Source organism: Cebus imitator, unplaced genomic scaffold (assembly GCF_001604975.1).
Source record: "Cebus imitator isolate Cc_AM_T3 unplaced genomic scaffold, Cebus_imitator-1.0 Scaffold123, whole genome shotgun sequence".
In the NCBI taxonomy this organism is placed as follows: Eukaryota; Metazoa; Chordata; class Mammalia; order Primates; family Cebidae; genus Cebus; species Cebus imitator.
The window spans coordinates 3,823,169-3,841,554 of NW_016107438.1; the positions used below are offsets into that span (position 1 = coordinate 3,823,169).

Below are 18,386 nucleotides of genomic sequence, written 5' to 3' on the forward strand. Positions count from 1 at the left end.
TCCTAATCAAGTTTATCTCCAACCCCATGGCCCCCTCCTGGTGGGGCTTCCTCGTGGCTGGGCTGATGTTCCTGTGCTCCATGATGCAGTCGCTGATCTTACAGCAGTATTACCACTGCATCTTTGTGATTGGACTGAAGTTGCGTACCGGGATCATAGGTGTCATCTACAGGAAGGTGAGCTGGAGCAGGGCCTGGGGGAGAGGCTGGCCCTGAGCAGCTTGCAAGAGGCTGGCAGCCAAATCCACCTGCCTACTGTCTACCTGCAGGCTCTGGTTATCACCAACTCAGTCAAATGTGCGTCCACCGTGGGGGAAATTGTCAACCTCATGTCAGTGGATGCCCAGCGCTTCATGGACCTTGTCCCGTTCCTCAACCTGCTGTGGTCGGCACCCCTGCAGATCATGCTGGCAATGTACTTCCTCTGGCAGGTGACTCTCCAACCCTGGTCTCTGCCCCCTTCCCCTGACCTTGCTACAGAAGTGACAAGAGAGGATTATTCTGGAACTGGGTACATGGCACATGCTTGTAGTCCCAGCTACTCAGGTGGCTGAGGCAGGAGGGTCACTTGAGCCCAGGTGTTCTGGTTACAGTGTGCCATGACCGTGCCTGTGAATAGCCACCACATTCCAGCCTGGGCAACCTAGCAAGACCTCATCTCTAAAAAGAAAGAAAACAAAAAAAGAAAAAGGGTTATTCTGGGCTAGCAGAGGGGATATAGAATTGGCATAAGAGCTTCCCTGGGCATTGGTGGGGATGGCGGAATAGGACTTAGAGGATGCTGGTGTCTGCAACTGAATCTTCCCAGCGTCTGTTACTATCCTTCCCGCAGAAGCAGGGAGGAAAGAAAGACTTGGAGGGAGGCGGGTGTGACTCTGGCTGTCATTGTCTGTATTTGTCTTCGTGTCTGCTATTTGTCGCTGTCGTTGTATCTAAGGGCTGGCTGCTTCTCCAAGTGTTGTGGTCATTCTGACTTTCTATCTGTTTGGCTGACCGCCCTCTTTTGCTTCCTGCCCATCTACACATTTCAAGCCAACAGGCCTCTGTTTGTCTGTTGGGTTCTCTCTGTAGACTTTGGTAATCTGTCCCTATGTGTCATCTATCCACCGGTTCCTCCTCAGAACCTAGGTCCCTCTGTCCTGGCTGGAGTCGCTCTCATGGTCTTGCTGATTCCACTCAACGGAGCTGTGGCCGTGAAGATGCGCACCTTCCAGGTAGGTGCTGTCCTCCTGCCTGGAGCACCCGGCCTGCTGCCTGGGGGACAGGATCCACTAACCTTGGGGCCTCACAACTACCTTGCTTCCTAAGTATGGGTGGCTACTAGCCTCTTGCACAAACCGTAGCTCTCCCTGCCCTCGCAACTCTTGGAGCGTTTTACTGACATTCTCATTTTGTAGCTGAGGAGTCAAGGCTTGGAGAAATGATGGCAGTCCAGAATCAGGCAGAGCTGGGACTCGAACCTGATTATCCCAGTCTAACGAGGACTTTTCCCACTGCACCGGGCTAAGCATGAATAGCTGGTCACTCAGTCTACTATTTGCAAACATTTATTGAAGTATCTGTTCTTTTTTTTTTTTTTTTTTGAGACAGGGTCTCACTTTGTAGCCCAGGCTGGAATGCAGTGGCATGATCTCAGCTCATAACCTCTGCATCCCGGGTTCAAGCAATCCTCCCACCTCGGCCTCCCTAGTAGCTGGGACTATAGGCACACACCACCATGCCTGGCTAAGCTTTGCGTGTGTGTGTGTGTGTGTGGGTTTTTTTAGTACAGAAGGGGTTTCACCATGTTGGTCAGGTTGGTCTTGAACTCCTGATCTCAGGTGATTAGCCTACCTCAGCCTCCCAAAGTGCTGGGATTACAGGTGTGAGCCATCATGCCGGGCCTATTGAAGTCTTTAGCAGCTTCTCACTTCCCATAGGAAAAATGACAAACCCCCTAGGTAAGGCTCCTGCTTACCTTGCAAGTCCTCACCCACTGGGGAATGACCAAGTTTCAGCCAGTCTAGCCTTCTTTCTTTTCTCCACAGCACCAAGTTCATTGTACCTCTGGGGGCCACCTCATGTACTGTTCCCTCTGCCTGGAATGCTTGTCACCCCATCCTCGCCTGCCTAACTCCTTTCCTTCCCTCACCTCTCAACATAAAAGTCATTTCCTCATCTGGGCACGGTGGCTCATACCTGCAGTCCCAGCATTTTGGGAGGCCAAGGCAGGCGGATCACCCGAGGAGTTCGAGACCAGACTGACCAACATGGAGAAACCCCATCTCTACTAACAATACAAAATTAGCATGGTGTGGTGGCATATGCCTGTAATCCAGCTACTCGGGAGGCTGAGGCAGGAGAATGAGGCAGGAGAATCACTTGAACCCGGGAGGCAGAGGTTGCGGTGAGCTGAGATCGTGCCATTGCACTCCAGCCTGGGCAACAAGAGCGAAACTTCATCTCAAAAAAAAAAAAAAGTCACTTCCTCCGGAGGCCCACCCTGACTGTCCAGCCTAAGTTACTTTTCCTGCCACCACCTCATCACTTTGTTACAGGATCTGTGATTTTCCATCAGAGCACACATAATGATTAATAATTAAGCATTTATTCAGATCATTGTTTGCGTATATGCCTCCCCCATCAAACTGACAACTGTATGATGGCGGGGTCCTTGTCTGAATTCGTTGTGACAAATTCCACACGTAGCCCACAGCCTGGCATGTAGTAGGCACTCCATAAATAGAGATTGAATGAATACATTAATCTGATGTGCCACACCTTGGGTTAAGGTCTCAGAGAACAAAGAGAAATAAACAACCCATCCCCTCAGGAAGCTCGAAGTCTGATTAGAGAAACATATACATAAAGGGATGGTTATAGAACAAAAGGAAAGTGCAGTGTGCTTTAGAAACCCAGGGAAGGGCTGGGTGTGGTGGCTCCCACCTGTAATCCCGGCACTTGGGGAGGCCAAGGTGAGAGGATCACATGAGGCCAGGAGTTTGAAACCAGCCTGGGCAACATAGTGAGACCTCGTCTCTACAAAAAAATTAAAAATTAGCTAGGCACGATGGTTCATGACTGTAGTTCCAGCTACTCGGGAGGCTGAGACAGGAGGATCAAGTGAGCCCAGGAGTTTGACGCTGCAGTGAGCTATGACTGTACCACTGCAGTCCAGCCCGGGCAACACAGTGAGACCCCGTCTCTAAAATAAATAATAATAGCAAGAAGAAGAAGAAGAAATAGGAGAAGAAACTCAGGGCAGGGGACAGAGGATCTTCCCAGGATGCTGCCTCGGAAGGCCAGTGACAGTGATGCTAAGGGTGGGGCTGGATCTCATCAGGCAGGGGACACGGGGAAGTAGGGGCTGTGTATTCCAGGCTGAGGCACAGCACAGGCCCGGCAAGGAGGTGTGAGAAGGAACGGTGGGTGGCGTGGAATGGCTGCGATGGCGGAGAATGGATGGAAGATAGGACCCTGTGGGCAGGAGGTCAGGGAGGGGAGCAGGTGTGCCACTGCTGCTGTTTCTGCCCACACAGGTGGAGCAAATGAAATTGAAGGACTCACGCATCAAGCTGATGAGTGAGATCCTGAATGGCATCAAAGTGCTGAAGCTGTACGCCTGGGAGCCCAGCTTCCTGCAGCAGGTGGAGGGCATCAGACTGCGTGAGCTCCAGCTGCTGCGCAAGGCGGCCTACCTCCATGCCACCTCCACCTTCATCTGGGTCTGCAGCCCCTTCCTGGTGAGGCTCAGCGTCAGGGCTGGGTCCCTGCCTCTGGGGTTCTGGGTGCCCAGGCATGGCCGGAACTCAGTGGACTCCACCCTGACACCACCCCCACGCTGCTCAGGTGACCCTGATCACCCTCTGGGTGTACGTGTATGTGGACCCAAACAATGTGCTGGACGCCGAGAAGGCCTTCGTGTCCGTGTCCTTGTTTAACATCTTAAGAATTCCCCTCAACATGCTGCCCCAGTTAATCAGCAACCTGACTCAGGTAACCTTGGGTAGGGCTAGGGGCTCTATTGGAGGTGGAGCAGGTTGTTGGGGTCGTCAGGGAAGGGTCACTAGGGACAAGGGATAATCGGGAAGTTAACGGAGTCAGGGGAGGGCCGCTGGCATTATGAAGAGGTATTCAAGGTTGAATAAGGTCACTAAGGTCAGGGGTCATTTGGAGTCACAGCAGGGGTGAGGTCGGGTCTCTAGAAACCTGAGTTTTGGAGATCGTCTCCTCTTGCCAACCTGGACTTTCTCTTTGGCAGTGGGAGCCAGGAAAGGCTCAGTCGTGGGAGGGACCCCAGCGCTAGTGTCTGGGCCCTCGGGGTCTTGCCTAGCCCAGGATGCTGGGGACAGGGTGAGGGTAGGGGTTGGGGGTGGGGAAGTGCAGTCTCTAGGGCTGATTCACATCCTCCTGCAGGCCAGCGTGTCTCTGAAACGGATCCAGCACTTCCTGAGCCAAGATGAACTTGACACCCAGTGTGTGGAAAGAAAGACCATCTCCCCAGGTCTGGAGTGCCCTTACCTGGGCTGCCTGCCCCAGTCCTTGCTCCAGAAAACCCTCCGTTCCAAGCTTTTCCATTGTTCTCTCCTGACCCCTTTTCTTCTTCCTCTTTTCATGTTGGCTTCGACTCTATGACCTCCTTCTCCCTCTTCTGGGTTCTCTGCTCAACTCCACCCTCCCCCACAGGGCTCCCCACACCTCTCTCTTCCTCCCTTCTCCCAAGGATCCCCTCCCCATGGGCCAGGCTCCTTCCCCATCCTCCTTCCCCTGCCCCCAGCCTCCCTGTTGGCTACACCATCCTCCGGGCTCTCTCCCTGACCCTGCCCACCTTGGTCCTCTCAGGCTATGCCATCACCATACACAGTGGCACCTTCACCTGGGCCCAGGACCTGCTCCCCACCCTGCACAGGTACCAGCTTCTCGCACTCCCTTCCCAGCTGCCCACAGTGACCTAGAAGTTCAGATCAGTAGCAGCACCCACCCTGCAAAGCCCTTTGACCAAGAATGCAGGAAGAGCTTCACTGTGCCGGGGTGGTGTCTGGAAGGGAGGAGGGCTGGCTCTCCGGTGGAGGGTTGGAGACCAAAACCCTGATCCCTGCCTCTAACTGGACTCCTGGGCTCCTTGCCCCCCAGCCTAGACATCCAGGTCCCGAAAGGGGCACTGGTGGCCGTGGTGGGGTCTGTGGGCTGTGGGAAGTCCTCGCTGGTGTCTGCCCTGCTAGGAGAGATGGAGAAGCTAGAAGGCACAGTGCACGTGAAGGTGAGAGAGGTAGGGTCTCCTGGGCAGGGTGTGGGGCTCAGCCAGGCCTGGGGCAAAGCCCCGAGGTAAACTTCTCCTGTGGCCAGGGTTCCGTGGCCTACGTGCCCCAGCAGGCATGGATCCAGAACTGCACTCTTCAGGAAAACGTGCTGTTCGGCCAAGCCCTGAACCCCAAGCGCTACCAGCAAGCTCTGGAGGCCTGTGCCTTGCTAGATGACCTGAAGATGCTGCCTGGTGGGGACCAGACAGAGATTGGAGAGAAGGTACAGAATCCTCTCCCATCCCTGAGGAGCTAGCACATAGAGCTGCCCCCCAGCCTAGCCCAGGTCCATATATTCATCCATCCATTCACACATTGGTGTAACATTATGCCCAACTCTGTGCCAAGCACTGGGGAAACAGCACTATTAGCAGATCTGTTTATTTTTTGTTTGTTTGTTTGTTTTTGTTGTTGAGATGGACTCTTGCTCTGTCACCCAGGCTGGAGTGCGGTGGCATGATCTCAGCTCACTGCAACCTCCTCCTCCCAGGTTCAAGCAAGTCTCCTGCGTCAGCCTCCTGAGTAGATGGAATTACAGGCATGCACCACCAGGCCTTGCAAATATTTTTGTATTTTAGTAGAGATGGGGTTTCGCCATATTGGTTTGCCAGGCTGGTCTCGAAGTCCTGACCTTAGGTGATCCACCTACCCCAGCCTCCCAAAATGCTGGGATTACAGGTATAAGCCACCCTGCCCGGCCTCACACAGATCTGTTTAGTGAACAACTAGGGGCTATTGAATATTCTAGGGTCCAGGCTGAAGGCCTGTGCAGGTTACAGGCAGGCCACAGCAGGGAGCCCACATAAGGAAGAGCATCACTTTTCTTTCTGAGACAAGGTCTCACCTGTTGCCCAGGATAGAGTGCTGTGGTGAGATCACAGCTCACTGTAGCCTGGAATTCCTGGGCTCAAATGATCCTTCCCCTCAGCCTCCTGAGTACCTGGGACCACGGGCACATGCCACCATGCCCAGCTAAATTTTAAATATTTTTAGTAACAGCATCTCACCATGTGGCCCAGGCTTGGGCCTCCCACCTTGGCCTCCTGGAATACTGGGATTAAAGGCATGAGCCACTACACCTGGCTGAGCATCTTTTTTTTTTTTTTTTTTTTGATGCAGAGTCTTGCTCTGTCACCCAGGCTGGGGTGCAGTGGCATGATCATGGCTCACTGCAATCTCCACCTCCTGGGTTCAAGCAATTCTCATGTCTCAGCCACCAGAGTAGCTGGAATTACAGGCGTGCACCACCACACTCAGCTAATTTTTGTATTTTTAGTAGAGACAGGGTTTTGCCATGTTGACCCATCTGGTCTTGAACTCCTGGCTTCAAGTGATCCACCTGCCTCAGCCTCTCAAAGTGCTGGGATTACAGGCATGAGCACTGCGCCCGGCCTTAAGCACCACTTTTGAGCTGAATTTTAACAACTAAGGAGGAGGAGCTCATCATTTATCTATTCATTCATTTACCATATATTAAGCACCACTATATTCCAGGAGATAGTATACAGTAGTGAATACACCAGGCTAAAACCTCTACCTTCATATAGGACACATTCTAGTGGCAGGAAGAGGTAATCGGCAAGATAAATAAGTACTATATATGATATGTTAGATAAATGCTCAGTGGAAAAACTTAAGCAGGGAAGGAATACAGGAATGCCTGCAGGGTTGAATTGTTAAGGTAGCTTGGGAAATCCTCACTGAAAAACAGAGAACTCAACAAAGAGATGGTGTGAGCCTTGTCTGGAGCAGGAGGCTCTGTCTGGGGCTATAGAGCCCTATGTGGGACCTTGGGGTTCTCTGGCATGACTAAAGGTTGGAAAATGGAGGGAAGGATAGAGTGATGGGGAACCCTGATTACCTTGGTTAAGATTTTGGCCTTGCCGGGCGCGGTGGCTCAAGCCTGTAATCCCAGCACTTTGGGAGGCCGAGGGGGGTGGATCACGAGGTCAAGAGATCAAGACCATCCTGGTCAACATGGTGAAACCCCGTCTCTACTAAAAATACAAAACATTAGCTGGGCATGGTGGCGCGCGCCTGTAATCCCAGCTACTCAGGAAGCTGAGACAGGAGAATTGCTTGAACCCAGGAGGCGGAGGTTGTGGTGAGCCGAGATCGCACCATTGCACTCCAGCGAAACTCCATCCCAAAACAAAAAAAAAACAAAAAAAAGATTTTGGCCTTTACTCTAAAAGGCGTGGAACATTGGGGAAAGTTTGGGCCTTTGCTTTTTAATTAATTATTTTTAACCGTGGTAAAATACACATAACATAAAATATATCATCTTGCTGGGAATGGTGGCTCACACTTGTAATCCCAGCACTTTGGGAGGCTGAAGCAGGTGGATCATTTGAGGTCAAGAGTTCAAGACCAGCCTAGCCAACATGGTAAACCCCTGTCTCTACTAGAAACACAAAAAAATTAGCCAGGTGTGGTGGTGTGTGCCTCTAGTCCCAGCTACTTGGGAGGCTGAGGCAAGAGAATTACTTAAACTGAGGAGGTGGAGGTTGCAGTGAGCTAAGATTGATTGCATCACTGCACTCCAGCCTGGGTGACAGAGTAAGACTCTGTCTCTAAAAAAAAAAAAACTTAATCATTTTTTAGTGTACAGATCAGCAGTGTTAAGTACATTCACACTGCTGTGCAAACAATCTCCAGAACCTTTTCATTTTGCAAAACTAAAACTGTGCCGGTTAACCAACTCCTCATTCCCCACTGCCCCTAGCCCCTGGCAGCCACCATTCTATTTTCTGTTCCTAGGAATTTGACTACTTAGTATATTAGTCCATTTTCTGTTGCATATAAAAGAATAACTGAAACTAGGTAATTCACAAAGAAAGGAAATGTATTTTGTACAGTCATGGAGGCTGAGGAGTCCCCGGTCCAGGGGCCGCATCTGGAGAGGGCCTTCTTGTTGATGGGGAATCTACAGGGTCCCAAGGCCACACAGGGCCTCCCATGGCAAGAGGACCAAGCATGCCAGCTCAGGTCTCTTTTTTTTTTTTTTTTTTCTTTCAACAAGGTCTCACTCTGTCGCCCGGAAAGCAGACTGGAGTGCAATAACACAATCTCAGTTCACTGCAACCTCTGCCCCCCAGGTTCGAGCAATTCTCCTGCCTCAGCCTCCTGAATAGCTGGGATTACAGGTGCACAACACTACCACTGGCTAATTTTTGTATTTTTAATGGAGACAGGGTTTCACAGTGTTGACCAGGCTGGTCTCAAGTGATCCACCCACCTCAGCCTCCCAAGGTGCTGGGATTACAGGCATGAGCCACCATGCCTGGCCTCTCTCTTCCTTTCTTATAAAGTCACCAGTCCCACTTCCCCAGTAACCCATTCATTCATCAACCATTCATTCATCAATCCATGAATGGATCAACCATTCATGAGGGCTCTGCCCTCAAGACCCAATCACGTGGTAAAGGCCTCCCCTCGATCCTGCCCCACTGGGGAATATGTTTCAACATGACCTTTGGAAGGAACAAATATTTCAACCCTATCATCTAGGTACCTCATGTGAGTGGAATCAACCAGCATTTGTCTTTTTGTGACTGGCTTGCTTCACTTAGCATAATGTCCTCAAGGCATATCCATGTTGCAGCATGTGTCAGAATTTTCCTCCTTGTAAGGCTGAATGATATTTCATTATATGTATATACACATTTGTGTGACCATTCATCCATACATGGGTTGGGCAGGACACCAAGCTGGGCAGGGTGGTGACCAAAGGAGCAGAATGGCCTTGCCTGCCCCAAGAGGACCTACCCTTTCCTCTGTCCCTCACAGCATTGCAGGGACAGACTAGGCCTCACATGAAGTGTAGATTCAGAAGTCTGCAGTTCTGGCCAGGCACAGTGGCTCATGCCTGTAATCCCAGCACTTTATTTTGGGAGGCTGAGGTGAGCTGACTGCTTGAGCTCAGGAGTTCGAGACTAGCCTGGACAACATACAGAGATTCTGTCTCTATAAAAAAGTATTTAAAAAATTAGTAGCCAGGCATGGTGGCGCACGCCTGCAATCCTAGCTACTCGGGAGGCTGAGGCACGAGAATTGCTTGAATCCGGGGGTCAGAGGTTGCAGTGAGCCGAGATCGCACCACTGCACTCTAGCCTGGGTGACAGAGTGAAACCCCATCTCAAAAAAAACCAGTCTGCCATCCCAAATAACAGTGGACAGGCCACTGTCTCCCCGTTCCTGTCTAATCCCATTTCTCCCACCCCTGCCTCCCCCAGGGCATTAACCTGTCTGGGGGCCAGCGGCAGCGGGTCAGTCTGGCTCGAGCTGTTTACAGTAATGCGGATATTTTCTTGCTGGATGACCCACTGTCTGCGGTGGACTCCCACGTGGCCAAGCACATCTTTGACCACGTCATCGGGCCAGAAGGTGTGCTGGCAGGCAAGGTGAGGCCTGCCAGAGTCTAAGGTGCTAAGCTGAATCTGAGGCCCACAGAGAGAGCTGGTGGGAGGCTGAGGGGTTTGGGTGAGACCCGGAGGTGTGCGGGACCTGAGAAGTGGGCATGTGGGTTGGGCATCAGGAGAAATCTGTGGGGACAACTCCCCCACCCACAAGGTTCTGAACAGGCTGTGGCAAGCACAGGGTGAGTCACCCACGTGCCTGTCCAACCTCCCTGGTGCACCTCACACTCACTCTGGCTCTGTGCCTGTGCCACGGGTGTGTTGGGAGGGTGGTGGGGTGAGAGCCTACCGCCTTCTCCCCAGACACGCGTGCTGGTGACGCACAGCATCAGCTTCCTGCCCCAGACAGACTTCATCATCGTGCTCGCTGATGGACAGGTGTCTGAGATGGGCCCCTACCCAGCCCTGCTGCAGTGCAATGGCTCCTTTGCCAACTTTCTCCGCAACTATGCCCCCGATGAGGACCAAGAGCACCAGGAGGACAGCCGGACCGGTATCTGCCGTCCTTGGCCCTCTGATTCCCATGCCCTCGGCATCCCTGCTGTCTGGGGTCTCTGAGTGTCTAGACTGGCCTAGTGTCGTGCCAGGAAGGTTCTGGGGCACCTGGGCCATCTGTGTGACGGTCGCCAGCGGGAAAGTAAACTGGACAATGTCGAGTCCCACTGCCTCCTCCACCCTAACTATGGGACCTCAGATCTTCAGCCCCGATCTCAGAGCCTGTTTTCCATTTGTTGAAAGCATAGGAGGGCCCAGGCCCAGCTTGAATGGCAAGGCTGCTTCACGGATAAATAGTTTGGCAAGTGTGCAGGTGCTTGGCATAGCCATTTATTTATCAACCAAATTTATTGGACAATCACTACATCCAGGCACTGTTCCAGACACTAAAATATAGCAGGGAGAAAACCAAAAATTACAGTCCTCATGGAGCTTGTTGAAGTCTCTGTGCTCACAACACACCCCTGGCTCCCCGTTGCCCAGGCCCAGCTCCCCAGCCCCGCAATTGTGGATCGGCTCACAGACCTCTTCCTGGGCTTTCTTGCCTATGGCTATATGTACAGCCAATGTGTCTGAGCATTTACCAAGTGCTGTGCCTCGTGCTTCCCAGGTTCAAGCAATTCTCCTGCCTCAGCCTCCCGGATAGCTGGGATTACAGGCACCCGCCACCACACCCAGCTAATTTTTGTTTTTTTAGTAGAGATGGGGTTTCACTTAATTGGCCAGGCTGATCTCAATCTCCTGACCTTATGATCTGCCCACCTTGGCCTCCCAAAGTGCTGGGATTACAGGCATGAACCTCCACACCTAGCCAAGGATGTGGGATTTAAGCTCAGCCAGTCTGACTCCAAAGCCCGAGTTCCTAACCCTAGTATTTGAGTCCTTTTCCATAATTCGTGAAGGGAAGGTTTCCTTATTGCCTAACCCAAGGCTTTCTTGTTGTCCTTTCAATACCCCTCATTTTATTTTCATGCTTGTCCACGGAGCCCCTTTCATTGGAGTGGGGAATGGGAGATACCAGGCGCCCGTGGGGAGAACTAGCTGAACTCTGTCTCCTTCCTCCCACGCCACTGCAGCATTAGAAGGTGCGGAGGATGAGGAGGTGCTGCTGGTTGAAGACACACTCAGCAACCACACAGATCTGACAGACAATGACCCAGTCACCTTTGCAGTCCAGAAGCAGTTTATGAGGTGAGCTCCTGAGAGCTCCCAGCCCTCCGGAAGGCTGGGTCAGGGTTCCCCAAGCCCTGCCAGGTGGGGTGCAGGTTTCTCCCTGACACTCCCAGCCTCTGTCCTCGGGGTGCCTGAGGCCCCTCCCTGGGCCTGACTAGCTGCCTCCACAGACAGCTGAGTGCCCTGTCCTCGGATGGGGAGGGACAGGGTCAGCCTGCACCCCGGAGGCGCCTGGGTCCATCAGAGAAGGTGCAGGTGACAGAGGCGAAGGCAAATGGGACACTGACCCAAGAGGAGAAAGCAGAGACCGGCACTGTGAGTCAGTGGGGCAAGAGGGGCTGGAGGGGACAGATAGGCAGCCCCAGGGCTTCTGGAGTCCCCTGCCCCTGACCTCCATGGCTGCTCCCTACAGGTGGAGCTGAGTGTGTTCTGGGATTATGCCAAGGCTGTGGGGCTTTGTACCACGCTGGCCATCTGTCTCCTGTATGCGGGTCAAAGTGCAGCCGCCATTGGGGCCAATGTGTGGCTCAGTGCCTGGACAAATGATGCCATGACAGACAGTAGACAGAACAACACTTCCCGAAGGCTGGGTGTCTACGCCACCTTAGGAATTCTGCAAGGTGAGCCTGTGGGGGTGCACAGAAGGGGCTCCAACATCCCTTCTTCTCCTCTGGGCTTCCAGGTCCCCCAAACCATGCCCCGTATCCAAGCCTCCCTAACCGTCTCTGGTCAACCTGTGTCTGTGATTCTGCCCCTTCATGCCCACTCCCTAGTCCAGGTGAGCCAGTGCCCTCTGCCTCCTCCAACAGGGCTCCTGGTGATGCTGTCGGCCATGGCTATGGCAGTGGGTGGCATCCAGGCTGGCCATGTGTTGCACCAGGCCCTGCTGCACAACAAGATACGCTCGCCACAGTCCTTCTTCGACACCACACCCTCAGGCCGCATCCTCAACCGCTTCTCCAAGGACATCTATGTCATTGATGAGGTTCTGGCCCCTGCCATCCTCATGCTGCTCAATTCCTTCTTCAACGCCATCTCCACTCTTGTGGTTATCGTGGCCAGCACACCGCTCTTCACCGTGGTCATCCTTCCCCTGGCTGTGCTCTACACCTTGGTGCAGGTGCGGGGTGAGCATGGCCCCAGTGTGGGCATGGTGCTGGTGTGGGGCGGGGTGTTCACATGGCGGGGCCAGCAGGGGTGGGATGCTTCAGGCCACCAGCATTGCAGGGTTTTGTAATGGACAGTCATCAGTTCCTTAACCTCTTTGAAACTCATTTGTCTCACCTGTAAAATAGAGTAGCTCATAGATCTTCCTCATGGGGTTGGTGTGAGAATAAAATGAAATACTTGGCCGGGCGCGGTGGCTCACGCCTGTAATCCCAGCACTTTGGGAGGCCGAGGCGGGTGCATCACGAGGTCAAGAGATCAAGACCATCCTGGTCAACATGGTGACACCCCATCTCTACTAAAAATACAAAAAATTAGCTGGGCATGGTGGCGCGTGCCTGTAATCCCAGCTACTCAGGAGGCTGAGGCAGGAGTATTGCCTGAACCCAGGAGGCAGAGGTTGCGGTGAGCCGAGATCGCGCCATTGCACTCCAGCCTGGGTAACAAGAGCGAAACTCTGTCTCAAAAAAAAAAAAAAAAATGAAATACTTATACATTGTAGCTGGCACTGGGCTTCCTGTTGGCTTTTTTTTTTGAGATGGAGTCTCACTTTGTCGCCCAGGCTGGAGTGTAATGGTACAATCTTGGCTAACTGCAACCTCCGCCTCCCAGGTTCAAGTCATTCGCTTGCCTCAGCCTCCCAGGTAGCTAGGATTACAGGCACACGCCACCACGCCCAGCTAATTTTTGTATTTTTAGTAGAGATGGGTTTTCACTATGTTGGCCAGGCTGGTCTCGACCTCCTGACCTCAAGTGATATGCCCGCCTTGGCCTCCCAAAATGCTGGGATTACCAGTGTGAGCCACTGTGCCTGGCCCTCCTGTTGGCTGTTTTCTGATAAAACATTGACAATAGTTCAGGACACATTATCCTTTCCTTCTTTTTATCTATATCTAAACATATGTGTATGCATGTGTTTAACATAGATGAGTTGATAACCTTCAGATGCAGCTAACTGTAAAAGGCTTTTGCAGACCCTGAGCTCCTGTTCTGAAATGAGTTGGTTCCTGTGGATAAATGTTCAACACCTGGGCATAGCGACCATGCTCTAGGCTGCGCTCTGTGCTGGGCTAGGGGAGCATCAGATATACATCGTGTTTAGTCCTGACTATCTTAGGCCATAGGGGAGAGGATGGAAACTGGAGGAAGAGCCACGTTGTTGTAGGGTTGAAGCAGAGATGATCAGAGGGAAGGAATGAATGACACATCAAGGCCCCAGGTCGTGGGGAATGTCTTGTGGTGGGAGTGAGGCTGGCCAGGAGGACTATCTGAAAATGGATGAGTTCAGAGATAGGCAGGACTGAATTGGGGGTTCCACAGCCCTGACCCCAAACTCCTCCCTCCATTAGCGCTTCTATGCAGCCACATCACGACAACTGAAGCGGCTAGAATCCGTCAGTCGTTCACCTATCTACTCCCACTTTTCGGAGACAGTGACTGGTGCCAGTGTCATCCGGGCCTACAACCGCAGCCAGGACTTTGAGGTCATCAGTGATGCTAAGGTGGACACCAACCAGAGAAGCTGCTACCCCTACATCATCTCCAACCGGTCAGAGGCCGCCTCCCTCACCCCTGCTCCTCCAGGAATTCCCACCAGGCTCCCTGGTGTTAGGGGTCCTTGTCCTTCCTTTCCCCGAAGCAGAAAACTGCCCCCTCCCTGCCCCTGCCCCTGCCCCATTTCGTCCTCATCTGATCCCCCGCAGGTGGCTGAGCATCGGAGTGGAGTTCGTGGGGAACTGCGTGGTGCTCTTTGCTGCGCTCTTTGCTGTCATTGGGAGGAGCAGCCTGAGCCCAGGGCTGGTGGGCCTCTCCGTGTCCTACTCCTTGCAGGTACGAAGGGCCTGGACCCCAGGGCAGGGCCACCACTGGGACAGACACCACTCAGGTGTTCTAGGCATCTCCCGAGTGCGCCTCCCTGCCCGGTATGGGTATCAGCCACAGGGGCTGCTCTCAAGGACTGTGAGCAAAAATAAAACAAAACAAAACAAAACACCTTGCAGGAGAAAAATCACTGAGTGACAAGTTTATAACCACACACCATAGCTGGATGTTCCTACTTTGCTTCCCCAAGAAGCCCGTGTCCTCACGTTCCAAAAGACTTCTTTTGAATAATCTCTACCCTCAACTCCACATCTCCCTCCTGCTTAGCGGGCGACCTTACCTGATACCTCACAGTCAAGCTGGAGAGACCCCCATTGGCAGGGATTGTGCTGCAGACTGAGCAGGTCTTTGTGACTGGAGAAACAACATGTTTTAAAAGCCCAGAGGAGGGCCGGGCGCAGTGGCTCACACCTGTAATCCCAGCACTTTGGGAGGCTGAGGCAGGCGGATCACTGGAGGTCAGGAGTTCAAGACCAGCCTGGCCAACATGGTGAAACCCCGTCTCTACTAAAAGTAACAAAAAATTAGGGCATGGTGGTGCATGCCTGTAGTCCCAGCTACTCGGGAGACTGAGGCAGGAGAATCACTTGAACCTGGGAGGCAGAGGTTGCAGTGAGCCAAGATCATCACATCACTGCACAGAGGAGTATCTTGGAGCTTAGCCTCAGAGGGCAAACAGAATTTGTCTTGTCTCTGGGCAAGTTGTAGGCTCATGTGATAGAGGTCAGGACAGTGTAGGTCTGGAATATACCTCATGTTCACATGCTTGCAGAGAAAGTACACAGACGAGGCTCCTGAGCTGCAGGTCAGGCAGACCATCCCTAGGCCAGCCTGCTCTGCTAAAGAGTCACCTAACTGCAAATGGAATTTTTGTAAAGCAGATCACATTTTTAATGCCTGAGGTGGCTCAAGTCTTGAACACGTTGGCAAACAAAAAGCAATCCAGAAAGGTCAGTTTTTCACAAACGTCAGTGTGCATATGAATCAACTTGTTAAAATGTACATTTTGATTCAGTAGGCCTGGGATGGGCTCAGGACTCTGCATTTTGATCAAGACTCCTTGGTGCACCATTTGTGGCCCATGGGCCACTTGCATCAGCATCCTCTGGGAGCTTGTTAGAAATGAAGGATCTCGGCCAGGCGCAGTGACTCACACCTGTAATCCCAGCACTTTGGGAGGCCGAGGTGGGTGGATCACCTGAGGTCAGGAGTTCAAGACCAGCCTGACCAACATGGAGAAACCCCATCTCTACTAAAAATACAAAATTAGCTGAGCATGGCGGCGCATGCCTGTAATCCTAGCTACTCAGGAGGCTGAGGCAGGAGAATTGCTTGAACTCGGGAGGCACAAGTTTCGGTGAGCCAAGTTCATGCCACTGCACTCTAGCCTGGGCAACAAGAGCAAAACTTTGTCTGCAAAAATATATATATAAAAATAAAAATAAATGAAGAATCTCAGGTCCCAAGTCCCACCTCAGACTGTGGAATCCTGCGTTGTATTTTAACAGCATTCTCTGGGAAGTCTTACACATACTAAAGTTTGAGGAACTGCAGCAAAGTGGTCCTTGGTTAAGTATACACTGTCACTGCCCAAGGGAGCCGTTCATGATCACAGCCCCAGCTAGCATGACTGTGGACTTGACCCAGGCCCACCTGGGTCATCATGGGATAGGAGTCTATTGATGGGCACATGATCCAGGAGTCTGAACTCCTCCCAAAGCCATTGCGGTGGGGAGGGGAGATCGCCATACCGATAACCCAGTCCCTTTGGCCAGGTGACACTTGCTCTGAACTGGATGATACGAATGATGTCAGATTTGGAGTCTAACATTGTGGCTGTGGAGAGAGTCAAGGAGTACTGCAAGACAGAGACAGAGGTGGGTACCCGGACGGGCCTGGGGCAGGGGAATCTGAAGTGGCTGGGGAAGAAATCTTGGTGGCCCTCCCTCCCTAAACCTCAGGGCCAGCCGTGTATGGGGCTCTTCATCCATTTATCCATCCACCCCTCACTGAGCATCAGCCAACACCCTGTGCTAGGAGGTGGAGAGATGTGAGTCGGCAGGACAGGGTTTGCCCTCAGGAGATTGTGATGTGGAGGGAGGGGTGAGGCACACTGCACGGCTCTGCAGTGGATGACCAGAGCTCTGGCGTGGCACACTGGAGAGGGCAGATAAGGGAGATCCTCCAGCTGGGGTGACCAGAGGAGGCGAGCTTAGATGAGAAGGATGAACAGGCTTTGGTAAACTAAGTAAGATGGTGGGTGGGCAGTGGGAAGGTAAGCATTCCAGTCAAAGAGACCAGCCTGGGCAAAGGAGTGAAGGTGGAGCAGCATGCCCTTTGTTGGGGAAAAAAAGGTGTCCCCTACTGGGGGTCCCAGACTTTTCTCTCCACCGCCCCCTCTCTTGGTCACACCTCAGACCGCTTCATGCCCAAAAGCTGCAGCATCAGTATCAAGCATCCCACCTTTCGACCACGCTCCTATCCCTCCTCTCTCTCATGTTCCAAGTCCCCCACTGCCACAGCAGTCTGTCTTTGTTGGGACCCCCAATCCCATGACCCGCCTTTGTGTGTCTGTCCATCAGCGTCTCTGGCTTCACCTTCTTCCCCGGCCAGCCTAGAGTCTATGCTTCACCGACACAAGCGCTCTCACCTGCCTCGCCCTTCTCTTCCTCTCTCTGTTGTACTCACCTCCAAAACCCCACCCCGCTAGCCCACCAATCTGCCTTCTTCATGCCTGCACCGAGCACTTTTTAAAACCTTGCAGGAGGCTGGTCGTGGTAACTCATGCCCGTAATCCCAGCACTTTGGGAGGCTGAGGCGGGTGGATCACTTGAGGTCAAGAGTTCAAAACCAGCCTGGCCAACATGGTGAAACCCCATCTCTACTAAAAATACAAAAATTAGTGGGGTGTGGTAGTGCACACATGTATTCCTAGCTACTCAGGAGCCTGAGGCAGGAGAATTGCTTGAACCTGAGTGGTGGAGGTTACAGTGAGCGGAGATTTCACCACTGCACCCCAGCCTGGGTGTCAGAGCAAGAGACTCTCTCAAAAAAAAAAAAAAAAAAAAAAAATCCTTGCAGGAGAAAAATCACTGAGTTGAGAAGTTTATAACCATGCACCGTGGCTGAATGTTCCTACTTTGCTTCCCCAAGAAGCCGGTGTCCTCACGTTCCGAAAGACTTCTTTTGAGTAATCTCTGCCCTCAACTCCACATCTCCCTCCTGCTTAGCCATTGGCCTTGCCCGACACCCATGAAAAAGTAGATTCTATGATGTGAACTCCCTCAGCCTCCTACCTCTCGGCCTTTAAACCCGCCTGTGTCCCCTTCACCATCGTCATCTTTTCATTTTTAGCAATATTCACCCCTTTTGTTTCAAAGTCCAGCCCTCCACTTCTCCTGGCCCATTGAGGACCTGGCTTCCTCAGTCCTACCCTCCATCTCCCGTCATTCTTGCTCCCTCTGTTGGACACTTCCCATCCACATGCAAAAATATTCCATCGCATCTTCCATTCCAGACACACACACGTGAGCCCTCCCCGCTGCACTCCACTGCCCCATTTCTCTGCTCTCTTCTGTCATGAAGCATGGTTTAAAGTGTGGTCTCCACGAGCTCCCTCCGCTTCCTCATCAGCCTTGATCTCATCTGCCTCCCACAGTCTTCTTCTGACCTTCGTTCCCGGAGACAGCTCACCGTGACCTTCCTGGTTCCAAATCCAGGGGACGCTTTTCTGTTCTCATCTAATTCAACCTCTAAGCAATGTCCCAATAAAATAACCTCTCCCTCCTTCTTGGAGTCCTCGTGGATTCTATGGCCTGCTTTGCCCCCATCAGTTGGCCTGCCTGACCCCAGCCTGGCTTTTCCTGCCCCTGCCCTCTCCAGGAATCACCCTCCAACCCCTCACCCCTCACTCTAGTTCTCCTGCTTCACGTCTAACAGCCCAGTTCCTGCGTGGATACCCAGGCTCCTGTCTC

At 52.5% G+C, this 18,386-nt stretch overlaps 1 protein-coding gene across 3 annotated transcripts in view; it reads left to right on the forward strand.

The window, feature by feature from the left end:
* Positions 1-18,386, forward strand: part of ABCC3 (ATP binding cassette subfamily C member 3) — a 53,891-nt gene that overhangs the window by 25,350 nt on the left and 10,155 nt on the right. For all 3 annotated transcript variants that reach the window (XR_005202088.1, XM_017540165.2, XM_017540166.2), the window contains 18 exons: positions 1-176; positions 269-430; positions 1,121-1,213; positions 3,518-3,721; positions 3,828-3,974; positions 4,395-4,482; positions 4,821-4,887; positions 5,112-5,238; positions 5,325-5,501; positions 9,514-9,681; positions 10,000-10,189; positions 11,277-11,382; positions 11,535-11,679; positions 11,777-11,984; positions 12,174-12,484; positions 13,881-14,080; positions 14,235-14,361; positions 16,188-16,289. The exon at positions 1-176 ends at the window's left edge or, in 2 of these variants, runs on beyond it. Coding sequence is in view for 2 of the 3 variants with exons in the window: in XM_017540165.2 (XP_017395654.1) it covers positions 1-176; positions 269-430; positions 1,121-1,213; positions 3,518-3,721; positions 3,828-3,974; positions 4,395-4,482; positions 4,821-4,887; positions 5,112-5,238; positions 5,325-5,501; positions 9,514-9,681; positions 10,000-10,189; positions 11,277-11,382; positions 11,535-11,679; positions 11,777-11,984; positions 12,174-12,484; positions 13,881-14,080; positions 14,235-14,361; positions 16,188-16,289 (2,798 nt within the window). In the remaining variant the exon portion in view is untranslated. The remainder of the gene's footprint in view (positions 177-268; positions 431-1,120; positions 1,214-3,517; positions 3,722-3,827; positions 3,975-4,394; positions 4,483-4,820; positions 4,888-5,111; positions 5,239-5,324; positions 5,502-9,513; positions 9,682-9,999; positions 10,190-11,276; positions 11,383-11,534; positions 11,680-11,776; positions 11,985-12,173; positions 12,485-13,880; positions 14,081-14,234; positions 14,362-16,187; positions 16,290-18,386) is intronic.